A 24,780-nucleotide genomic window follows, 5' to 3' on the forward strand; every position below is an offset into this window, starting at 1 on the left:
ATCCCAAGATTCAGCTACCCACCCCGTCTGAGTTTTCAACACCTATCTGAGAGACGTCAGTATAATACAAGGACTTTTTAAAGCATGCAACAATGTAAAACAGAAAGGTTTTAAAATACATATCTTTTCCTCTTTAAGAGTGAAGACCTAAGGATCTTAAAGATAGAATTCTGCAACTTTTAATTAAAAAAAAGAAGAAAAAAAAAGAAAATATTGTTTTGATGCAGACATGACTGAACATTAGAGTAATACTGAAACACAGAAGCAGACAGTACTGGTGAAGCCAGGTGATGGGTTCAAAACAGCAGGGCCTATGGACTCAAACTGGCTTGCCTTTAATGTGCTAACCTCTCCACTTTATAACGCATTGTAAAAACAGGCTTATTGTCACGCAATAGTCGTTGCAATCACTCAAAACCACAGCTTGCATTGTCAAAAAAGTATTGAGTTTAGACTTGCCCCGAGGTTAAGTTTGCCAATCCTCTACAAGCAACACTGTAAATCTGTAAAGCCATGCTGTCACTGTGGAATAATGAGGGAATTGTGCTGAATTAAGAGGTAATTCTTGTGCATTCAAAGGCGGACTGGTGAAGTTATCAACTCTTTTAAAAAAAAGAAAAAAAAGAAAAGGGAAAAAGAGGCTACTCCCTCTTCTTCCCCTCCCTTGCACAGTAACAAAGTACAAGTGGAATCCACATGTTCATCATTATGAGGTAAAGCAGTGGTTCTCAAAGTGGGATCTGGGGACCCCTTGATGGTCCTTGGGAGAGTTCCAGGGGGTCCCCAGACAAATTGTAGATAGTTAGGAACCATACCATTAAAAAGGTCTGCATGTGGAACCTTACCAAATAGACCCCTCATGGATCCATTTGGTTCCACGTGTACAGTCTCAGATTTATGGGAGTCTGTCGAGGCCTAATGCATAACAAACTGGGGTGTGGGTCCTTGAAATTAAAAAAGGTTGAGAACCACTGAGGTAAAGAATAATGAAGCCCAGCCCTCCTAAGTGCATCCAATCAGAGACGTATGGACACATTAACACTTATATCTATGATATAATGGTCCAATGACATTATCTATGATATAATGGTCCAATGACATTTGTCATCTACTAACAGTGTGGTCCAAGTGCCAACCCGGTTTGGCACAGAACTCTCAGATATCTTTATTTTTTTTGGCACGATGCTCAATTCTGCAATATTTGGTTTCTTTGATGATAAAAAAGGCATAGTTTACCATGCAAGTTACAGATTCGTCCAACGCAATCTTTCTCAGGGAGCGAGGACCATAACACATCTTTGATTTTTAAACTGGAAACTGAACCACCATGAATGAAATCTTTGGTCCAACATGTATGGGAGGTTGTAGTTGACTGTTAAGGTTCTCAAGGAACGAGGTAAAGTTGTAATTCATAAATATAGGCATAACATAGGCATACAGAATGAGGTATATGAGTGTTACAACGAAGTATTCAAAGGTTAAAATGTACAGTCGGTATGCATGACATACATGAGGTATTCGACTGTTGAGGTATATGAGTAAGTGAGGTAAGATAGTCGAGATATGAGGATGCAGATCCTGATCATGTGCGGACTAGCCCTCTCCTTTGAGGGGAGTCAGTCGGCGAGTCAGAGTAGGTCCCATGATTCTTTGCTATGCTAAGGAGCGGGCTAACAAAAAATAATTGTGTAGTGCTTATGGTGGGACACATGTTCAGTTAAGAGGGGCATTTGAAACCCCACTAGATGTCCACCACAATAGGTGGAGGATAAAGTAAGCATCCATTGCTTTTAATGACAATTAAATTGGGATGCAAAGGTTCGTCTGCGATGCTTTTTGGAGTCTTAAGGGCAGTCCAATATTGTTAAACATAGGGAACGAAAGTGAATAGCCGAAACATTTGGGGTTTGGATGAAAGATGGGGATTCTCTTTGGTGCTGTGAGACGAGGTCTTTTCTTCTATGTAACCATCTATGCAGACATACAACAAAAAGGGGTCTTCCTTCAAAGGAACATAAAACTATTTAGCTTTACATGGCATTCAACCTTATTTCAACAAGATGCGAAAGGACTTGTGCACATCTTTTATGACCCCAGCTTTCTTTTAAATGTCTCCTTGGCTTGTTTTAAGCCTAGCATTGACAGTGTCGTCAGCTTTGGGGAGCTTTACCACTTCCCAACATCAATGATTATTCAACAAAATATATTTATGAGGAATTATTTGGTTGACTTCACTAGGCTCGTCTATAGACCTCCATCTTTAGAGGACTGGTCTACTAGCTCATAATCTGGAGATCTCTCTGGAGCCTCAATAAATAGGGCAGGGCTTTGTGATCATGCCTCTAACAGATTGGATTACATCTTACGCCCCAGGAGCCAATCGGAGTGGCTTTCAGCCAAAGTCAAGATCCAGAGAATTGTTCACATCGACCTCTGTCGGTGTCAATCATCTCCTCTGAATGGCCAGGTGTCTACATTTCGAGGCTTCTGTTGCAGAGCCCACTGCCTCGTCAACAAAAGAGTCAATTAAACATGATTAAATCTCTAACTTAAGATCACTAGATAGATCCACAAAAAAATCCTTTGGTGGGTCCTCCCTTTTGGAGGAGACAAAGCTCTCCTTGCATATAGATCTTTGTATCTTCTGTTGTTAACACAAACTGGATAGTAATGACCCAGCTTGTTTTACTTGATACATTAACATTAGTTGTAATTAATGCTGCTTCATAGGGCAGTGCACTGGGGAGACATGTTCTTTTCAGTATATGTACTGTAACAGGGCGTATTTTAGGACTTATCTCAGAGATAATTCATGGGCTAATTTGAAGGATCATTTGAAGATGATCGCTGGGATTGTTTCCCTAATTAACTCTATCAGCAAAGAAATTCCTCTTGCAAAGTCCGTATCCAGTATCCACTATGATCAATTAGCTAGTAAAGCTAGAACGAGGTGCTGAAAAATACGCATTTCAATTAATCAGTCTCTTAACGTGACCTGAGCTAATTCTGATTCTATTAAATTTGGCAGCACTTCAAGAACTCCACGTGGGCTCTCCTGACAGTATGCACCACACGGAGCCCTAAAGAGACCAGGCCCCATGCACAAAAAAATAAGAAGATCGAACAAACTAGCCTAAAACATGAAATGACACCACGGCAACACTAGCGTCCTCTCCAGCGAAACCCTTCTAATTAGAACGAATCATGCAGCCTCTACAGCGGTCTGAGTGTTGTCTCAGCAACATTCAGGAGGTTTGTTCACCTCATATTCTGACAGCACAGCAAGAATTCCATTGATCCTGTGCAAATATTAACTGAAGAGTCCATTCGTTTTGTCTCTCTTAAATATCAAAGTTTTGAGGTAGACTTTTTTTTTTTTTTTTTCTTCTTCTTTGTAAAACTTCACGGACTAAACCTCTGCTCGGTGACTATGAGTACATTCATAAAGAGCTAAATGAGGTAGGTATGGAGCAGAGGGTACAAGATATCGAGAAAAGTGAGAAATTCCCTGAGATGATGAACGCAAGGAGAGCTTAGAGAGAGGGTAGAGCAGCAGAGACTGGAGGGGAAAATGGCTCTTTGTCAACTGATTATTGATTTGTAGTGGTCCCTTATATGTCACACCTACCACAGATATCTGATTTGATCAACATAAATGTAAAAATAATGATTTTTCCCTCTTCATTTCTACCTGCCCAGAATCCTCCCTTTAAACTCTCCGCCCGTTCTGTCTATTGATTCATTCTCTCTCCTCCAATTCCTTTCCCCCTGCTTAAAAAAAAATGCAAAAAGGCAAATGGAGCGAGAGAACGTAGACAAAGTAGAGATAAAAGATAAACTCTTTTAGAACTTAAGGATGCGATTATTTCCAAAGTCGACAACCACGATGACGCCATCGGGCGTCACGGCCACGCCAGAGGGGCGGTCCATCTGTCCAAAGCCGCTCCCCTGCGTGCCAAACTTGCATAAGAAGTTTCCGTTGGGCTCGAACACCTGGACGCGGTGGTTGCGGGAGTCGGCCACGATGATGCGGTTCTCCTGGTCCACCGCGACGCCCTGGGGCCGCAGGAACTGCCCGTTCCCGGTGCCCTCGGAGCCCAGGAAGCGCGCCGACTGGCAGTCGGGCCGGATCACCAGGAGCCGGTGGTTGTTGAAGTCGGTGACCACCAGGTGGTCCTCGTGGTTGAAGGCCACACCCCTGGGAGAGTCAAAGTGTTTCCACAGAGCCCCCTCGAAGCCGTATTTGTTGAGGAAACTGCCGTCTGGGGCAAAAAGCTGCACGCGGTGGTTTCTGGTATCCGACACGAGGATCTTACCCTCAGAGTTGACGGCCACATCCCAGGGGTAGTTGAACTGACCGTTTTTGGTGCCCTTCTCCCCGAATTTGAGCAAGAACTGCCCCTCAAAAGTAAACACCTGTCAAACAGAACACATGCCTTAGAGCCCAGTATATTGTCTGGATGAAATAATTTTTGTAACTAATGGATTAGACCTACTACTAAGCTAGATAGTAGCTAATGATAAACCCTTTTCATTCGACTCTGGTAAATCAAAGAGGAACACAACATAACATTTAAATCGTGTGCATCAATAGAGAATAGTGTAGGTGTGCTTGAGCAGGTGTTTGTTTGTAGCACGGTATGTGATGATCTGATTGACTAATGTATGACGTATGTAAGAGAGCCCCTCACTTCACACAAGTGTGATTTTTTTTGGACCGCCGCTTTTTCCACTGTGGTGGTTCATGAGTTAAGTTGCACTTACAGCGGAGCACCCACTGCCGTAACCAAGGGCAGGATGCAGAGGAAGCACAATGGCTTTTCTGTCCTAAGCATATATGACTCTACTTTGCTGTGTGTATTGATGACCATCTCCCAAACATCCATTCAACTGATGAGGATTAAGGTGTAAATACTGCATGTATCAATATAACCATTGGTAGGCCACCAATTCCGTACAATCAATTTGACTAAATAGTCAGTTAAAGAGATTGGAGGTTTAGGAGATTATTTCATTTATTTTCTTTATGTCGTGGCTTCGTAGGTGCTCTAGTCTATAGGAGTGACTGGTTGTGTGTTTGTATGTGTGTCTGGAGCTAGTCAGAGAAATACATACAAGCCATGCCATTATTATACCCCGTCTTGTGATTTTTAAACAATTTATGAACACTTCATCTTGTTCTCATTAGCTTTGAACGGATCTCAATGAATATGCACAACGGCGTTTGAGAAAAGAAAAGTCACACCATACTGTATGTATACAGTACCTGCACACGGTGATTGTCCTTGTCCGTCACAATGATGCGTCTCTGACTGTCACACGCGACCCCAGCTGGACGATCAAACTGACCTGGCCGAGAACCCAGAGAGCCAAACTTATGATGGAATGCACCGCAGGGCTTGAAGATCTGGTGAGAGAATGGGTTGAGTTCAGAATAAATAAAACCGAAAGTGCAGTCAGGCTGTTGTCTACTCTATGCCACATGATTAGTTTCAATCATTTAGCTGGGGGGGGGGGCTGGAGCCCTCTCAAGGACCCAACTTTGCGAACCACTGATCTATAATGCTAACAGCCATCTAATCTAGAGCATACAAGTAAGACGCGCAAACGCGGGAAGCGAACACAGCTCGTACATATTTGGGTTTTAATTTTTTTTAAGTTAAGTTTTTTTAAAGTTAAGGTGTGTGTGTGTGTGTGTGTGTGTGTGTGTGTGTTTTGTGTGTGATACAGCTGCACCCTCTGGTGGCGGGCAGGTGGTGTAACAGCGGGACAGACAGACACACAGACAGACAGACACACAGACATGATCTGCTAGGTCTCATAGTTAGTGCTCACTGCGTTCGCAACTAGAGCCATAGAGTAAGACAGAGTTACGTCATTGAGGGGGCAGAAAACAGCCCAGTAACGTGGTTCATGTAACTCGTTTGTCACTGTAAAGCCTATAGACTCCAATGCATTCCGTAAACTAGTTTGTCACTAGTCGCCAACAGAAGTCTATGCAGAAGAACCGCCATTGGACTGGCCCCATGAAGTGAACCGAGTCTGGACAGAGATGGCACACCACACAGACGACAGCACTCGTACCTGCACGCGGTTGTTGCTGCGGTCGGCCACCACCACGTAGCCCTCCTTGTCCACGCCGATGCCCCAGGGACGGCACAGCTGCCCGTCGCCCTCGCCCTCGCACCCGAAGGCCGACACCTGCGAGCCCAGCGCGCCGTAGCTCCGGCCCGACTTCACGGTCACCTTGAACGGGCTGCCCAGGATGTGCTGGTTGCACATGAGCACCGACACCAGGTGCTCGCCCTCGCTCTTGGGCAGGTAGCTGACCGTGTACGAGCCGTTCTGGTGGTCCGTCACGTCGGCCGCCGCCAGGTTGCCGTCTGAGGCCGACATGAAGACGGCGGAGACGGCGTCTCCGCCCGACAGCCGCGGCTCGCCGTCGTGGTCGTAGCCGATCACGGTGAAGGAGGCGGGCTTCCCGCGGAGCGCCGTCTTCAGGCCCTCGCCGTGGGCCTTGGTGACGGGGGCGAAGGCTCCACTGCTGATCAGGCCCATGGACTGGAGAGCGATGTAGAGAGCCTGTGGAATTAGTATCACACATAATGAGACCACCTACCACGACTGGCGAGCATGAATCATTTCTGCTCTTGAACACCCTCTACGTCTGTGATTTGTTTAGAAAATATTGAACCAATGAAAAGTAGTAAAAAAGCACTTTGGAGAAAACCTCTTAGCATCAAACTGTCTGCTACAGCAACTAACTCCTCCACCTCTCCCCCTCTCATGCAAGTAATAGACAATATAAATAAAGTCTGCTTTGTTTTCAAAATAAAAGGTTTTTCCATTTCCTGAAAAATGAACAGTTTGGAGTTAGACCGTCTGGTTTCTTCCCGACAGCAGAGATATACATTTCTCAACACGGGATATTCTACAGGATATTCTGTTGCAGCAACTGTGTAACCTAAGTGAGTAGATTTAGACATACTACTTTTTTCTCACGTGCCAGCCCACCAGAAATGAAACCTCTGACCTATTTCTGGGGCTTGACACATTGTGTAACCACCACCACCCCGGCGGTGTGATACTCTTAATTGCACAGATGGGAGTGCAGTGTTGATTTCGTCGACTAAAACTATGACAAAAAATGTCCGTCGACTACCTTTTTTCAGGGACAAAAACGAAATGAAAAACTAAGCTACGATATACTGACAATTTCTTCAACAAACTAGAGTAAAATGTTAGGGAGGAGACTAGTGGAGAAGAGATTGAGTCAAACTCATTTTATTGAATTTTATGTTTGGTTACATGCTGAAAATAGCAGCGCGACGCGTTGTGAGCTTGTAGATCGTTGTGAGAGTGTAAAATCATTACGACATCAATACATTCTAGTCGACTAAATCAACTGTAGATTAAGTCTACTAAGATCATATGATATTTAGTCGACTAAAACCCAAACTAAAATTAAAACATTACAGGTGACTAAAATAGGACTAAAAACTAAAAGTTTTATTCAAAAGACTATGGACTAAACTGCAAATCTAAGTTTTGCTGTCAAATTCAAGGCGGATGGAGTGGAGGAGTCATTCCAGTACCTGGTCTGGGGGTGTGAACATGAAGCGGTCGTCCTCCTGTGGCTGCAGAAGGCCCCTCAGGGCCTTGAGCTCGTGGATCTGGGTCAGCATGCGCTCGCGGGCCAGCAGCACGTCCAGGTGCCGGCCCTCGTCCAGCACCTGGCTGACGGCCGCGATGGTGCTGTCCAGCTTGGACAGGCTCTGGTGCAGCTTCTCCACCTGCAGGTACAGCGACTTGGCCTTGACCTGACGGATCTTCTCCACCTGCAGGACAACGATAAAGGGGTGGAAAGGGGGGTTAGGCTTTGACTAGAGCAGTGGTTTTCAACCCTTTTTACACCCAAGGCCCATCATTTATTCTGCATTTGAGCCACGGACCACCATTTAATGAGATGGATAAGATTTTGTCCACAATAAGAGCAACAGGCAAACATTTTTTTCTCAAAATAACAATTATTCTACATTCTCTAATTGTGTAGACTTCTTGTAAATTAAGTAATGCAGATGTTTAACAACAATTCAACTCTTGAGAGTGTAAAATAAACCCAAATTGACCCGGATGGGTCCATTTCGTTTCATTTTAAGAGTTAAAGGTCTATAAAGGTGGTTGCACACTGTACGCGTTTAAAAAAAGAACGCAGCTAAAAATCTGAAAGCGAGTCCAGTGTGCAGGGACCTTAAGGGTCCATTTGGTTACCAACTCTCCATCATTTAGCTTGGGGACCACCTGGAACCCCCTCAAGGACCACTGATGGTCCCCGGACCAAAGGTTGAAAACCACTGGTCTAGAGAGTAATCCACAGTTGTATCTTTAACAAACAAGGTAGCCTTGAGGTGCAATGCATGATGCATCAGCACCCTCTGGTGGACACATTTGCAGACATAACATTTATACAGACAGCCTCATTACAACAGTTTAGCTCTCATGTCATGTTGATGCTACTCAGCTAAAAACAATAGGAGGCACAAAATAAAATAAATCAAATAGGACGAGAGAGAGAGAGAGAGAGAGAGAGAGAGAGAGAGAGAGAGAGAGAGAGGGAAATGGAGAAGCATCTAGACCAGTTCACAGGGCCAGTTTTACATCACTAAAAATCCCAGCGCTTTTCTTATCCGGTATACATTTCAAATGTGAGCGCGCACAAAGATAAAGTTACCGCAAAGTCGGGGGAAAAGCAGCGCATTGAACAGCGGACAGGACCTGAGAAGCAGAGAGGCTGGAGCTTTACTTATAGCATCACCTAACCCATTCTGACCCGAGATCAGATTCTAAAAATGTCTTCTACATCCTGAATGTTTTCTGAAAAAGCTATGTTTCTATGTCAGTCGTTCTTCGATTTTTCAAAAATAGCAGACCTACAAGCTTGTAGCGTGCCACTCGGTGGTGCGCTATGAGCTTGTAGATCTGCTATTTTTCTATAGCTAAAGCATAACATAATGCTAACACCAAAAGGGGTTCCCGCCCAGAATAGGCTAAACAAAAGGAACGCCACACAATAGTCCGGCTGACTCCATACGAAAGGAGAACATTTCATGGCGGGGCAGGGAGTCCTGAATGAAAAACAAAGGGGTGTCCGAAGGAGAGAGGTTCCTTTTGTTATAATCCTTCTTGTAAGCTGAACTGTAATTTGCATCTGTGGGACTAGAGTTTCACTTTATGGCCACGGAGAACAAAGGCCCAAAGTTAGGCTTTCTACCAGACCAGCGGTTAAGATTGAGCTCCTCAGTTGGAACCCATGCGCACAGCGAGAGAGATGGTATGTATTTCAAAGAGTTGCGGGCCACAGGCCTGAGAGAACATGGGAGAAAAGCGAGAGAGAGAGAGAGAAAGAGAAAAAAATTTGAGAAAGGGGGAGCGTGAGGCGGAGAAGGGGTCGGGGGGCTTAGTGTGTGTGTAGGGTTAGGGGTGCCTGTAATGACTTTATCAGAGAGCAGAGTCAGGTTGAGGATAAAGAGTGTGTTCTGCAGCCCTATATAGGGGCATTAAAGAGGCAACATGGGTAAGTGAAAACCTCCTGAGTGACATTTTGACCCCAGTGCTTATACTGTGCGCACACACGCACACACACACACACACACACACACACACACACACACACACACACACACGGAAGCTGTCAGATCAGAGGGAGTGAGGCGTAGGGCAGGTTTTACGATGCTACCAAGCCAGCTCCAAGCGGAAGGGCAGGAATAAGGGGTTTCTTTAATGGTACATGGGAAAGACTCAGTTCAATTAATGGTTCTACCTGCCTCCCCTCATAGATTAGTCCACAACACACACACACACACACACACACACACACACACACTTTGAATATGAGTATTTGACTGCGTGTGTGCGTTTAATTGTTGACTTTTACAGTTGTAGTGCATAAGGTATGTCAAGCCTTCACACCCTTTCTCAATGAACAAATACATAAATCCTTGTAACATAGTATCGGTACGCTATTGCTATTCAATCTAGGAAAGCAACTCATTCTGCAGCTCAGGGTCAAGGGACCTCAGGGGGTCTTCTACCCCGAAACAGCCCTCTCTTTCTCTGGGTAACATTAAGCCCCCGGGGGCCCAACGTGTCCGGCTGATAATATACTACACAGCCCATTATATCTTTATTGCATTTTGGCTTTCGTCACAGTTACTAGTTTACTGGAGCTACTTTACGCCTTCTATAACCCGACACCCCCACTCATTTCCCCTAAAATCGTAATGTAAAAAATCATCTTGGGATTTTCTGAAGTGCCACCACCAACGATGGATGGGTGGCTGCCATTCATTGATCCATCATCCAGGTCATGCGTCCTGTTGCCACACACACACACACACACACACACACACACACACACACACACACACACACACACACACACACACACACACACACACACACACACACAATATAAACAAACATTTAATGGACATCATAACCTCCCTGCATGCACCTACCGTTACATGACTGTGTCTCACATCTGAACCTAGCGTAGCTTTATGTGCAAGAATGTGTCCAGGGAGACCCATGCACGGCGTGCCAGCCATAAAACACCTTCATCTGACAAAATGCTGTCAGCGGAAATAGTGCTGGTATGATTTACAAGTTACGACCGAGCCGTTGTAGAGATTGGACAACGATGTGCAGTTGGAGGGAACGGGGGCTACTGAACTGGTGAGTGGACAGAGCAATAGGCCCAAAACGAGATAAGAGAGGATAACACAATAGAGATGAAAAACACATGGGAGTGAGAATAAAAACATGAGGAGAGAGAGAGAGAGAGAGATAGTCGGAGCAAAGGATACAGGGACAGAAAGAAAGACAGAAGGCCGAGAAAGGGACCTACTGTACAAGCTAGCATGATCTAAAGCACACGTCTGTAGACGGCTAGCCTCCTACGGCGGCACGCTGTATAAACAGTCAGTTATCACAAAGTAATAATCAACCTAATAATCACAAATTGTGTTGGGCCACACAATTTCACTCCGGTGAAAACGATATTACCAGACCTAATCTCCCGGTAATCCTAAAATTGTCCGGGCGGGGTTTATGTGTGATCCAGCAGTATCTCACCTTCCACAGTAGTTCACACTCTCTCTCCTCCAGGGCCTTCTTGTGTCTGAGGACAATGGCCTTCACCTCCGTCTGCACCACCTTGGCCTTGATCTCCACCTGTTCTGCCATGGCCTGGGCCTTCTCCATACTCAGCTAGGAGATGAGAGAAGAACATGTAGTGGCACTCCGTCTAAATGTTCTTTCAAAATGTACCACTTGGTGGAGTAGACCTCACAAAAACACAAAACAGTAGTTGTACGCAAACGACAGGACAAAAATAACTTTTCATCAAAAGGTTTTACTGGGAAAAAACACCAAAAATTACAGAGTCCAATGTATGGTCAAAAAACTGTGTTGCTTCAATCTGTGTCTGACTCCAACTGACTACAAGACTGTGACATCAAACAGAAATACACACAGGTGCCTCAAACGGGTCCAAATTAGCTCCCAATAACATCAAAGGACATTATTTGCTCCCATCAAATCAAAGGGCAATTAGGTCACACTCAGAACAGGTCAGCTAGACCTTTGTAAACACACACATGACACTCATGAGATGCAATCAAATAACCAGCATAGCTTTTAACCTTGTTTTTAACCAAAATAATTATTAATCTTAATCATGAATTCACTTAAACATAAACATTGACAATTGGCACCTACATTACCCGGCCCCTAATTGGTTAGGCAGGAGGGCTAAGCAATTATCATACTTATATATTCAGAGCCAAATTACTGTTCATGTCCATAAACAATCAAAAACTTAAACATGTACTTTTTAATCAAATCTTCATTTTGCTTTCCTCTTCGCAGTTAAGTCTTTACTTATGGCCTGGCTTCTTTCAACAGAGAGCAGAGTCTATAGGTCTTGGATTATCTTCGTCCTTTGCTTTGCAGGGTCTTTTTAAATGTCACTGATGATCTTTGCGCCCTGATTGTTTGTGGTAACTTTTCTCTTTCAGATGCTGCAAAGTTTTCTTCAGCCTTAGAATCCAAGCGAGCTTGTGCCAATCTGAGTAGTACTCGATCAGTTTGTTCCTTGGCTCCATGTTATCTTTGACTTTGATCTCAGGATCATCTTGAAGGGTTTCTTTCATTTGAGCAGGTTGAAACGAGTCTGTGCAGTCGAAGACCACTCGTATCCTTCTCCTTTTAGGGTGATGCACCCATTGTTGCGGTATGTAGACCATGGTGCAGTCAAAACGACTTGGTTGATCGGCTGGAACTTGAACGGTGCAGCCTTTGCCATTAATGGTGTTCTTGAAGCCGTTGCAGTGGGACTTCCTCTTGAGCTTTCTAAGCAAACTGACTGTACGCTGCTCCACCACGTGGCTAGTAGGCATTTGGAGCTTTGCGTTCTTGAGCGGCAATTCAATGCTGCAATGTGAATTCTCAAAGGTTGTGGTTTTGTGCACAGCCTCTCCTTTGTTGTAGCTGCGTTCTGGTAAATCAACAGTACACTCTTGGACCTGCAGCTTCTCAATCTCCATCACAGAGATTCTGTTCAGTGAATAATGAGGTTTTTTCCCTCGGTCACTCGGTTCCTTCCTTAAAGGCCCATTCACGACCCAGCCGATGGCAGTCTTCACAGCATATGGTCCTCCCTTTTGACCATTGATAACGTGCCATGGCTCCATTGCTTGTGGACAATTCGCTCCAATAAGTAGGCCAACGTCTGCTTCTAATTCTGGCAGGCGTACTTTGCTGAGATACGGCCACTTCTGGATATCAGATTGCTTCGGTATGTTTTCAGGGTGCACAGGTATGTATCTGTGGGTGTACACCTTCGGAAGCTCAATATACTCGTTCTCTTCTAGCCCACATATTTCAAGATCCAATATCACAAAACTGCTCAGGAGTTTCTGTTCTTCAGGCGTGTCTTGGCCCATGGTGCTGAGAAGTACTTGGGTTGGCTTCCCCTTTACGTTCAGTTTCTTTTGCAGAGCTTCTGTGCAGAACGTTCCGGTGCTTCCCGGATCAATGAACGCGTACGTTTCCACATACTTGTCACTCTTTCTTGACTTGACCTTCACCGGTACTATTGACAGGACACATTCAAGTTCTCCGGCCCCTGTGACGTTACAGGATTCTTGTGTGACAGAAACTTGTGCACAAACTTCACTTCCCTGTGCACCGTCATTCTTTTCAGGCGAAGCTTCACGTGAGACCGAAACTTCTCTTTCTGTGTGTAGAATGTCTGGATGCTTTAATTTGCATTCGATACACTCTGCTCTTTTCTTGCAGAATTTGAACATATGTCCATAAGTTAAGCACCCGAAACATAAGCCCTTTGACTTCAAGAACTCCACACGTTCTCTGTGTGGCTGCTTCTTGATCTTGTTGCATGAAGCTAGTGTGTGACCTTCCTGGCAGTACAAACACGGCTTCTCAAAAGCATTCACTGTTTTGCTTGTTCTTTCTGGCTTCCAAGATGTTCCTTGAGGCTGCTCATTGTCATCTGAAACGTTGGTTGCGAAACTACTTCCACGAAATTCTCTCTTCACAGGAGGTCTTTCTCTTTGATCATTCTGTCCAGCCGTGACTGGGCGGCTGTCTGGTATATTACCAAAGAGGGGATCTGTAGCTACTTTAGCTTGCCGGTCAATGTATCTGACCAAATCCGCAAACCTCGCTCTTCTGCCCTGCCGCTCTTTGACATCGTAGGCTACATCACGCCAGCGTTCTTTCATTCTGTATGGCAGTTTAGACACCACCGTTCGCAGGTTGGTTGGGTTGTCCATCTCTTCCAAATAGTCTATGTCTTCCATAGTGTTGTGACATCCAATTAAAAACATTGCATAGGCACTTAAAGCCTTTCCATCGTCGGACTTGATCGTCGGCCATTTGAGGGCTTTATCAATGTACGCACTGGCGATCCTTAGTTCATCCCCATAGTGCTTATGGAGAAGTTGCTTTGCTACTTGGTAACCTTTCCTCGACGGCATGTGAGCACAGCTGCGAACTAACTCTTGGGGTTCACCAGCTGTGAATTGTTCCAAGAAGTACAACTTGTCTTGATCAGTGTCAGCCTTTTGTTCTACTGAGTGCTCGAACGCTCTGATGAAAGATTTGTACTGCAATGCATCGCCCTTGAACACAGGAATATCTTTGATTGGTAACTGGGATTGCTTCTGTTGTCTAACGAGCAACTCTGTTATTGCATTCTGTTTCTGCAGGACTTCTATTATGCCATCACCTCTGGTGCCCTGATTGAAACTGTGATTAACTCCTTGTGATACTTGAGGGGGTACTTGCGACTGCATTGTTTGTGGCTGCATCATTTGTGACTGCGCCCGAAAGTGTACACTGGTCATGGGTTGAGCACTGCTGGCTCTGTCCTGCTTCATACTCCAAAGCTGTGGCATTTGTGTTGCCACATAGCTATTCATACCATCTTCCTGTCTTTCATATTCTTTGAGTACTTTTATTTTTGCGCTGCTTGCAGCTAATGCAGCTTCCATATCGAGCTCCTCTTTTTTAGCTTTAATTTCCTCAAACTTAGATTTAAGTTCCGCTTCTTCTTTTGCAAGCTGCTGTTTTTTCTTGAGTCCCGCGGAAAGTTCAAGCAGTGCTGCGTGCTCGGCCTCTTGTCTAACACGCGTTGACGACACTCGCGACGCTGTTGAAGCACGACTTACTTCAGACCCACCTTTGCGGGCACCTCCGGTGTCCTTGACACTAACCTGTGATACACTATCATTTGGTTTAACTCCATCTTGCAGGTTATTTTCATCACCACAACCTTTCATCATTCTCAACATATCCTGCCCTGCAATCCAATTTGTAACCGCATCCATGAACTGGTGTAGATTTGCCTTTTTGGGTTCGAACCACATATCTTGATCCGCTATTCTTTCATCCTCAGGCAAAAGACTAGAAACCTCGTTATTGAAATGAAAGAACTCATCATAAGCATGTGCAAAATCACCTTTGTACACATCTTTAACATGTTGCAAGTTTTGAACATCATCCATCAATGGCTCTATCTCATTCATTTTACTTGTAAGAGCTCCCAATCTCTGTCTCCTTAATGCAATGCTTTTTAGCAATTTCTCTTCTGCTGCTTTCTCAGTCTGTCTGCGAGACTGTCTGCGAGACCTTCCTCCCTCCACACCTTCAGATTCCTTTTCTTTTTCATCAGCCATTTTATCAATTGTAGAGTAGAATGCTCAAGTTGCATGCAAAAGCTTAAAAGCACTTTGTATAGTCACTCTTCTTAATCAAACAAGTGCAAAACAACTTCTCAAGTGATGCAAAACTCCACATGGCTGAATGAAAGCTTGAAATTATGCTCACATGGAGAGAGCCACAGTCAATAAAGCGTAGAAGAGAAGTCCAATCCACTTAGCTTCACAAATCCAGGTAGTATCTTCGTGTCACAAAGCACATAGAAAAATGGGAATATTTTTAATACCTTGTCTTGGAAATCACTTGAAAAGAATACTCCGGTTACTGCCTTTCCTTCAGGTGAACTTGTTTTCCTCCAAAAATGTCCAGGCAAGTTCCAACTGTAGCTCATTAGCTAAGTTTTTTGACTAAATGTAGTGGCACTCCGTCTAAATGTTCTTTCAAAATGTACCACTTGGTGGAGTAGACCTCACAAAAACACAAAACAGTAGTTGTACGCAAACGACAGGACAAAAATAACTTTTCATCAAAAGGTTTTACTGGGAAAAAACACCAAAAATTACAGAGTCCAATGTATGGTCAAAAAACTGTGTTGCTTCAATCTGTGTCTGACTCCAACTGACTACAAGACTGTGACATCAAACAGAAATACACACAGGTGCCTCAAACGGGTCCAAATTAGCTCCCAATAACATCAAAGGACATTATTTGCTCCCATCAAATCAAAGGGCAATTAGGTCACACTCAGAACAGGTCAGCTAGACCTTTGTAAACACACACATGACACTCATGAGATGCAATCAAATAACCAGCATAGCTTTTAACCTTGTTTTTAACCAAAATAATTATTAATCTTAATCATGAATTCACTTAAACATAAACATTGACAATTGGCACCTACAGAACATATGGGGTTATTTATTACGCTTATGTTTCTAACCACTTGGACCACAGCATCCATATTCGTTCATGACACATTGTGACTTGCTTTTATATCTGCTATTTTTGGCGAATATATTTGGTGTGGAGGGAAGAAGCAGTCCAAGTACCAAGCCAACTCAGGCCCAGTTTTTTAAGTGTAGAGGAAGCCTTCAATCAACAGTTCCAGCACTGCAAATCGTTTTGACCAGTTTTACAGACAGAGTTTTAAGCCTGATTTATATTTTGATGTACGACGGAGTCGCACATTGAATATGAAGATCTACTAGCTCACAATGGGCCGTGACACATTGTGAGCTAGTAGATCTGCATCATCTGCTAATAAATGAACACTCGGCACTTTGAAATGCATCTTGTGCAGTACAAAATGCATCTTGTGCAGTACAAAATGTTCAAAATGTACTTCAAAGCAGCATTTGATCACTAGTTGGGGAAAAACAAGAATGTGAATTTCAACAACTGGCGTCTATAACAGAGAAGGGTAAACATTAAACAATATGACAAATGTTCTATCTAAACCTCATGTTACACATGCTCAACAAAAGGGCTTCACCAAAGCACATGAAGTTCCTGCCCACCACCACCTTCTTTTTCCTGTCACTGCATTGTCTACACCAGGTGTGGGGAAACTTTGACGATGTAAAGGGCCACAATATTTCCACTCTGACTCCAGAGCATATACTGTCGGGTGGAAACCGCTTATCTACGTATTTAAACATATGCCCTACTGTCATTCCTTCTCACACAAAAGTAACAAAAATAGCCAATCTACAAGCTTGTAGATCTGCCATTTAGCTTTTTATTGGAATCCTGGAATTTGAATTTAATTTCAAATGCATTTAGTTATACTTATGTTAATATTATGAACTTAAATACAAATACATTGGACATAAAATAAAATCATTGCTTTTAATACTGGTCATTAAGTTACTAAGACTTAAGTAATTAAAGTGTTTGCATGTTTGGAATTGTAACAGCTCAATAATAAAAATCAATAATATATCAGTATTCCGATATTAACCCGGCAAGACCCACAGTTGTAAAATTGCAACATTTGTATTTTATGATCAAAAGAAAAGGGTATACATCATTTGTTTTCCTGTTCCTGTAGGGCGTCATTAAGTGAAGGTAGGGGACGCATGTGGCCCCCGGGGCCGCCAGTTGCCCATGTATGGTCTACACACCCTCCCACATGACCATGTATGGTCTACACACCCTCCCACATGACCATGTATGGTCTACACACCCTCCCACATGACCATGTATGGTCTACACACCCTCCCACATGCCCATGTATGGTCTACACACCCTCCCACATGACCATGTATGGTCTACACACCCTCCCACATGACCATGTATGGTCTACACACCCACCCACATGACCATGTATGGTCTACACACCCTCCCACATGACCATGTATGGTCTACACACCCACCCACATGGCCATGTATGGTCTACACACCCTCCCACATGACCATGTATGGTCTTCACACCCTCCCACATGACCATGTATCATGGTCTACACACCCTCCCACATGACAAGCCACTGTTGTTGGCAGTGTCAGGGACTACGTGTAACTGGCACACAAACTGGGAATTGGCTTAAATGGGAATACAAATAGACAAATGGTACATGAATGTACACATTTGTTCACCGTCCAGTTAAATCAACACTGAGGATGTCAGTCTTCAACTGCAGGATAAGAGGGGAAAGGAAAAGGGGATATGAAAGGAGGATCGAGGAATCAAAAAGGAAACGGGATATAAAAAGGAGAAGGAAGGATTAAAAGCCAAGGACTCTTTCTGTCCCCCATCTCCCTGGAGGCTGGATGCAACGACACCTGCTCTGTCACTATGACGCCTTCCTTTCCTTTCCCACATGCAATCAGTGCTTAGGAGGGACATGGGCAGTGGTGAAAAAAGGTGTTTTGCTTAAGTCAAAGTATAAATGCTGCAATGTAGAAATACTTCGTTACAGGTAGAAGTCCGGAAATCCAAATGTATTAGAGTAAAAGTACAAAAGTATTGGTATCAAAATGTACTTAAAGTACTAAAAGTAAAAGTACTCATATTGCAGAATGTCCCATTTCACAAGTTCAAAATGTGTACACAATCTTTTGAAAATAGCCGAAATAGGGCTGAAGTAGTTAAATGTATGTTGTTTTGTAATATTAATCAAGTACAATATTTGCCTCTGAGATGTAGTGGAGTAGAAGTATTGGAAATTGGAAATATTCAAGTAAAGTACAAATACCTCAAAAAGTATACTTAAGTAAGTACAGTACTTAAGTAAATATAATTAGTTACTTTCGACCACTGGATATGGGAAACAGAGCGGGGTGGTGGGGGTGTTACGTCGCTCTACAGACTATGATGGCACCTCCTACTGGTGATGAATGCTAAAACTACTTCCTCTCTGCATCCACATTGTGTGTAGTGCCTGCTGATCACCATGAAAGTACACAGAAACTGAAAATGTGATGATTCAGAAGTGACTAATGGCTTACTGGTATATTTATTATCTAGGAGGCAACTGCTATCCAATACAGACAGATCGAAATAAAAGATACATTAGGAACTGGACAACCGTATACTTATTGCAATACTAGATCAGCTGGAAAAACACTAGACGAATTGCTGTGCGACATTAAAGATTTTAAGATTACTTAAGAGAACGGGCCATTATGAATTTTACATTTGTCTGTTTTTCTCTTTTTCCTTGCTGGATGCAACAGTATACATTGCAGTACATTAACTGGCACTCACTATTGGGATTTAGCAGAATTTGGGGGAAAACCAAGACAATCCTTCTCTGTGATACATGGAGAATGGACTAAATGGAAATTTAAGCCCAGCACCTGCTTGAGTTACGATTCTAAATGGAGGCGGAAATAGCTACTGTATCCAATGGGGATGTAGAAATATTGTTGTTATATTACGATATAGCACAAATGTCTAGATATTATCATGGGTCAGAAATCTGTTTTTGTTTCAACAGCAGCTCAGTAATGAAAAGTGAAACAGATGGGTGGAATTCACAAGGTACCCAGAGCTATAGGCCAATTATCGTGTTATGATGACGGACACGATAGAGACACAGATGGGAAATGAAAGGTTGTGTCCTACAGATTTTGGTGATTTATTTTCCCCCTATTTAGTTATTTATCGTGATAAATATCATATCGTGGACTTGTATTATATAATATATTGTGAGTTTGTGGTATCGCTACATCCCAAACATACTAAAATAGACCCGGGGGAAAATAGTTTAACCACTTTTATAATGGGGGGGGGGGAGATAAATAAATAGAAATATAAATTCTGCCAATAATGATACGTCCAAAATAGCGCCATCAGGGTCAATATGGTTGTTGTTGTGGCTCCCCACATTTTTGGGGCTAAATCCACATTCTCTCCTGCTTTGTGTGTGTCCCTTCCCCCTCAGGGTTTTTTTTTATCAGGGTTTTTCTCTGGCGTCTTTCAGAAGGTCACAGGGTGGCTGCCGGACCTCACAGGCCAGTGGGATAGATAGGGCTTCCTTTGTGGCATCAGCCACTCAGGTCAGAGGTCAGTGTAACCCCCAGCAGGTCGTGATCTGCGACCCCTGTCTTAAGACCCCGCCCCCAGGGGAACAAAGCCCCTGGCAGCAGGGACCTTTTCTCTTTCCTCTTGCCATTTGCGGCAAGGCAGTTAAAGGGTCAGCTAAATCAGGCCCCCAGAAAGGAACGGCGAACAGCAGGAGAAGGGAATTCTGGGAGATTTTTTTGTTGTTGTCTTTTGGCCAACCACCCCCCTTCTGTGTGTGTGCGTGTGTGTGTGTGTGTGTGTGTGTGTGTGTGTGTGTGTGTGTGTGTGTGTGTGCACCAAACACCTTTCATCTGTGTTTTTATTTTTGTGAGCTTGTGCCTTCATTCACTTCGAGGGGTGAAACTATTCGATATAATCGATTATAAAAAAATGCTAAATAATCGATTCGCCTGTAGATCGTCTATCATTTTTTGCATTACACCATTGTACATCAAGGCGTATAATAGGGTGAAATAAGATTAGATTAATCAAAAAAGTTAATGATAGAACTGCTGAAACAATAATGGGTAGTCGCAGCCCTACTTAACATTCCGTCTCTCTCATGATCTTTCCCGTGCCCCCAGGAGGAGTGGTGGTCAGTCTCTCTCTCTCATTCTCTGGACAGCAGCAGCTTAGAATACACATAATGTCCAAACTGGCCAATCAGAGCGCAGAATGAACCAGAGCTGACCAACCAGGAGGTCACACATTCAGGGTTAGAGGTCAGAGAAGATAATGGGTGTGGAGTGGGAGGAAGTTTCCTAGCCCAGGGGGGGATGTGTGTGTGTGTGTGTGTGTGTATTCTCTCCCAGGTCAGCTCAGGAGTAAACGCTGACACCAGAGAGCGCACACACACACACACACACACACACACACACACACACACACACACACCCTTCCTCATGGGCAGAGCCCATGACTCAGCTAAAATGGGCCACTTGATTTTTGGGGGAGGGGACCGTAATAGTAATTATTTTTGTAATTCATTTTAGTTTTTTGGTAGCATAAATTATGCGTTTACCATACGTATGTTGTCTTGTCTGTAAAGTTAGATGAGTGACGTTCATAAACGTATTAGTCTTCTTCAATATACAGCACAGACTACAAAAGGTGGTACACAGTAAACTCCTAACTGTTCATTTACCATTCTTTTTTATTCTGAGAGTGTACAAATGTGACCAAGTGGACCCGGTCTAGTAGATAGCAGACACCAGGCAGGGTCCAACTTTCTTCGATGGAAGAGCAAGGTAACCACCTCCAACAAAGTTGTGTGTGTGGAATTCTTTCAAATGTAATAATAGATACTCAGACTCTATTCATTAACATTAAATAAGATCCTGGTTGCAGGTGTAAGAGGTACCTGCTGAGGTGTCTGCGGGCCTCGCCCACCCACTTGGTTGCTTAAGGGTGTCCCATCAACACAAAGGTCAGGCATGAGCGATGGGTGCGCCGCAAACGATGTTGAGGAAACATTTAAGAAGACGCGTTATGAGGTCATATGACCTCCGCGGAATGGCTAGCGGTGTCAGGTTTCTAGTATAGTGACTCGTCCACCCCAAGGTCACCGCATTGCTCCACCGTCCAGGCAAGTTGCGTAACACTAGAATGTTAACTACCGCAGTAAGCTTTAGTTTTGGGTAAAAAACTCTAAAGAAAGGCATTCAAAACATGTTTTAAAAGCATTCCTAACTCTTCGGTCTCTTTTTATGTGCATCTAGAGCAAGGCCTGGGCCTATTCGTTCCTTTATATACTGCATGTATAGAGCATTTCATCAACACTTTCGATTAATAAACTGATTTTGAATGTCAACCCCTTACCAAATAAAAGCTGGGTATGTGATGTATACAGAGAGAGAGATGTATGCCTTCCTGTGGGTTTTACAGTGTGGCACTGTAGGAGGGACGTCAGGACGCGGTCTAGGAGCGGGTCTGTCTGGGGTTTTGCCTGGGGTCGATCGTGCAAACTACAAGACTAGACCGATCAGCAACAAACGACGACGTTATAAAGTCAAAGGCAGTCTGAAACCTTGCCCAAATATGGAGTCATACGTCAAAAAAAAGTATTCACTATGTTTCCACCAGTACAAGCTGGAAAATTATTTGCTGCCATGTCACTTTACTGCTTGACTTTGCATCATAGCATTGTGCTGGAAAAGGACATGTGAACATGTTCGTGTCTACCTTGGTGCCACGTTTCTATCACTGCCGATCGGAGCTGGAACCAATTAATAACCGCTCCTACTGCATGAAATGAATGTGGATTGTTTTTAAAGGACAAAAGCTAGATTTTTTGTGCGTGTTAGTGGGGTTTTTGCCCAGTGGGGACTTAGCTCAAGTGTCTCCTCTGCCACTACTTTCCCCTCTCATATATTCTTCAGCCATCTTCCTCCCCCTCCAAAAATCACTAATAAGTAGGCTTATCCGATAATCTGATATTTTAAAACTCCTAATTTCCGATATCAAAGTATATCAACTGAAAAATTAAATCCAATAACGATATTATAAAATTGTTATGCAAATATGGGCTGATAACACCGGGAGGCCAATAATATGGGACATCCCTACTAATAAGCATGCTGTATAATAAAATGTGAGCGCGTGGCCAGGCAGGGTGATACAGATATCAACTCCACATAATAGGCAGATTTTATGCCACATTAGCACATGGAGACCGTCCTCTTTTGTGTCCTCCTCCCTTCCGCAGATGCTTCCTTAACATGCGTTGCGTACCTTTCTCTATGGAGCACAGCTGGAGCTCTGAAGAGCCATGAACATAATCTACAATCATGTAAATGAAGAGAGAGAGAGAGATAAAGAGAGAGAGGAGGGAAAGGAAGGGGGTGGCAGCATTCTACTCCTTTGCAAGGGGAGGGGACGTTTTCCTTTCTCTGAAAATCCTTTAAATACCTCCCTACCCCCGCCACACCCCCAGCCGAGCCCCCATCCTCCATTCCCGTCCGCCTCCTCCCCTTTGACCTTCAAGGCCTGCCCTCACCAGACCTCACCCCATGCAACACACCCCCTGTCTAGGACCAGCTGGCCACCTCTAACCTCCATGCTTCTCGAAGCCTCGGCCCTGGTCACTCTCAAACATTTCTCCTAATCAGCTCAACAGCCAGTCTCCTAGGTGGAAGTAAGTTAAGCACACAACACTCCTCTGGCTGAACCTATGCGATGCCTGGGAAGTCTGCACTCCCCCACCCCATCCCGGTCCTCACCTGCACGGCCTGTCGTCCTTGCTGTGCGTCTGCCAGGAGCTGGATGGTGACGGCTCTGCAGTCCTGCACGGCATCCTGCAGGTACACGAAGCTGTGGCCTATGTGTCGGCCTGAGCTGCACTCCCTGCAAATGGGCACCGAGCAGGTCTCACAGAAAAACAGGAACACCTGGGTTAAGGAGAGGGAGAGAACGAGAGCAAGGAAGGGAAAGGGTGAGAGATAGCTTTTAAACTGACTGATAAAACAACCACGGCATGCAGTCGCATATTGTGGCAACGTTATGGTTTATCTTTTTTAGGTTAAACTAACGTGAACTATTTTTGCAGTCCCGCTTCATTTTGGTAGGACAGAGCAGGGGTCGGCGACCTTTTTGACATGAAGTGCCAGGTTCACTTTTTTTTGATGGTTACATAACATTTAAATTATGACACCACAACATTTCCATAAACAACCTTTATTGTAACATATTGTCTTTTGTAATGTTTTCTTTCACATCAGGATGCAATGATCATTAGACTCAGGGAGACATAAATCTCCAAACTCAGTCTCTCCCGCAGTCAGAGTGAGGAGTCTGAATGTATGTGCAGGACGCAATTTGTATATAGATGTAATTTAACAGACTATAAGCTTTGTTTCAATATTGAATTTGAAAAGAAACAAGCTCTAGCTCTCTCACACTTGTGCCAGTGACCACCCTTCCCCTGTGCCAATGTTGGCACCCGTGCCTAAGGTTGCCTGCCTCTGGGGTAGAGTACAGAGATGGGATGGTAACATCAGAGGACATGGAACCAGTGCAACACCGACCGGTCTCTCACATTCTGACTGGGGGACGCTGCCATTTTGTGGTCAACGTACCGAGTGGTTGCAGAATAACAGCGCCGAGTCACCAATCACCATCACCTCTCAATGACATGGAGAGACCGGCGAGATCAATACATGCAGCAGGAAGTTTGTTTGTGTCTCACACACACACACACACACCCCCTAATGAATGTGGAAGTACATGAATGACAAACAGGGCATCTATATGTATATATGGCTGACCAGGGACACCCCAGAGACCTGCTGCCTTCCTATCATAATAGCTCAGGAAGGGTGGAGGGATTAGCGGCCACACCTAACACGGATCAATATTGTTTTGGACCATTCTCCACACCTTGGGAGTTCAGTTGTCACTATTTTTGAGGGGCGCCAGCCCCTCCTATATTCAGCTATTAGTGAACTATGAATGGAGAATTTACGTCTTATGTCTGAGCAAATCGGCTATTTTCGTCCTACACAAACACTAAATTACCATTGACAATGAAATGGAGAATTTACTTAATTTGTGTCTGAGCAAATCTGTAAGTTTGTCCTACACAAATAAATTCCCATCGACAATGAATGGATAAATTACATCTGTATGTGTCTGAACAAATGGACATGTTACGTTAAGAGCGCCCCTCAGTTCACACAGGTGTGATTTTTTTATTTAAAAGGCAGATAATGGTTATGCTTTTATAAATTTAGTTCATATATAAATATATATATATATAAACTATGTTTTTTGTTAAAAGTTAAAGCTCTATATTATGATAGCAATCATTGCTGTTCGGTAACAGTCTCTTTAATGAACAGAAGACACATCCGCAGGTGGTTTTCCCATCTCCTCCAATCAGGGGAGAGTGCCCTTTTATCAGCTCCAGTTTTGTTTGCTCATTTCTTTTGCGTCATCACTTCCAATTCCAACCGCCTGTCCTGTATCCTGTACGACTTCTCTCTGCTGATTGGATCAATCGCTTGTTTACTAAAGAATTGAAGAGACTGGCGAGA

At 43.8% G+C, this 24,780-nt stretch overlaps 1 protein-coding gene across 1 annotated transcript in view; it reads right to left on the reverse strand.

Moving 5' to 3' along the window:
- Positions 1-758: 758 nt before the first annotated feature.
- Positions 759-24,780, reverse strand: part of trim71 (tripartite motif containing 71, E3 ubiquitin protein ligase) — a 42,901-nt gene continuing 18,879 nt past the window's right edge. Inside the window, exons 2-7 of the mRNA XM_080786937.1 lie at positions 22,969-23,136; positions 11,134-11,268; positions 7,596-7,838; positions 6,085-6,582; positions 5,267-5,407; positions 759-4,416 (exon numbers count right to left, since the gene is read on the reverse strand). Of these exons, the coding sequence (XP_080643063.1) occupies positions 3,844-4,416; positions 5,267-5,407; positions 6,085-6,582; positions 7,596-7,838; positions 11,134-11,268; positions 22,969-23,136 (1,758 nt within the window). The 3' untranslated portion in view covers positions 759-3,843. The remainder of the gene's footprint in view (positions 4,417-5,266; positions 5,408-6,084; positions 6,583-7,595; positions 7,839-11,133; positions 11,269-22,968; positions 23,137-24,780) is intronic.

The sequence above is a fragment of the Protomyctophum bolini genome (assembly GCF_963924005.1).
Source record: "Protomyctophum bolini genome assembly, chromosome: 17".
Taxonomy (NCBI): Eukaryota; Metazoa; Chordata; class Actinopteri; order Myctophiformes; family Myctophidae; genus Protomyctophum; species Protomyctophum bolini.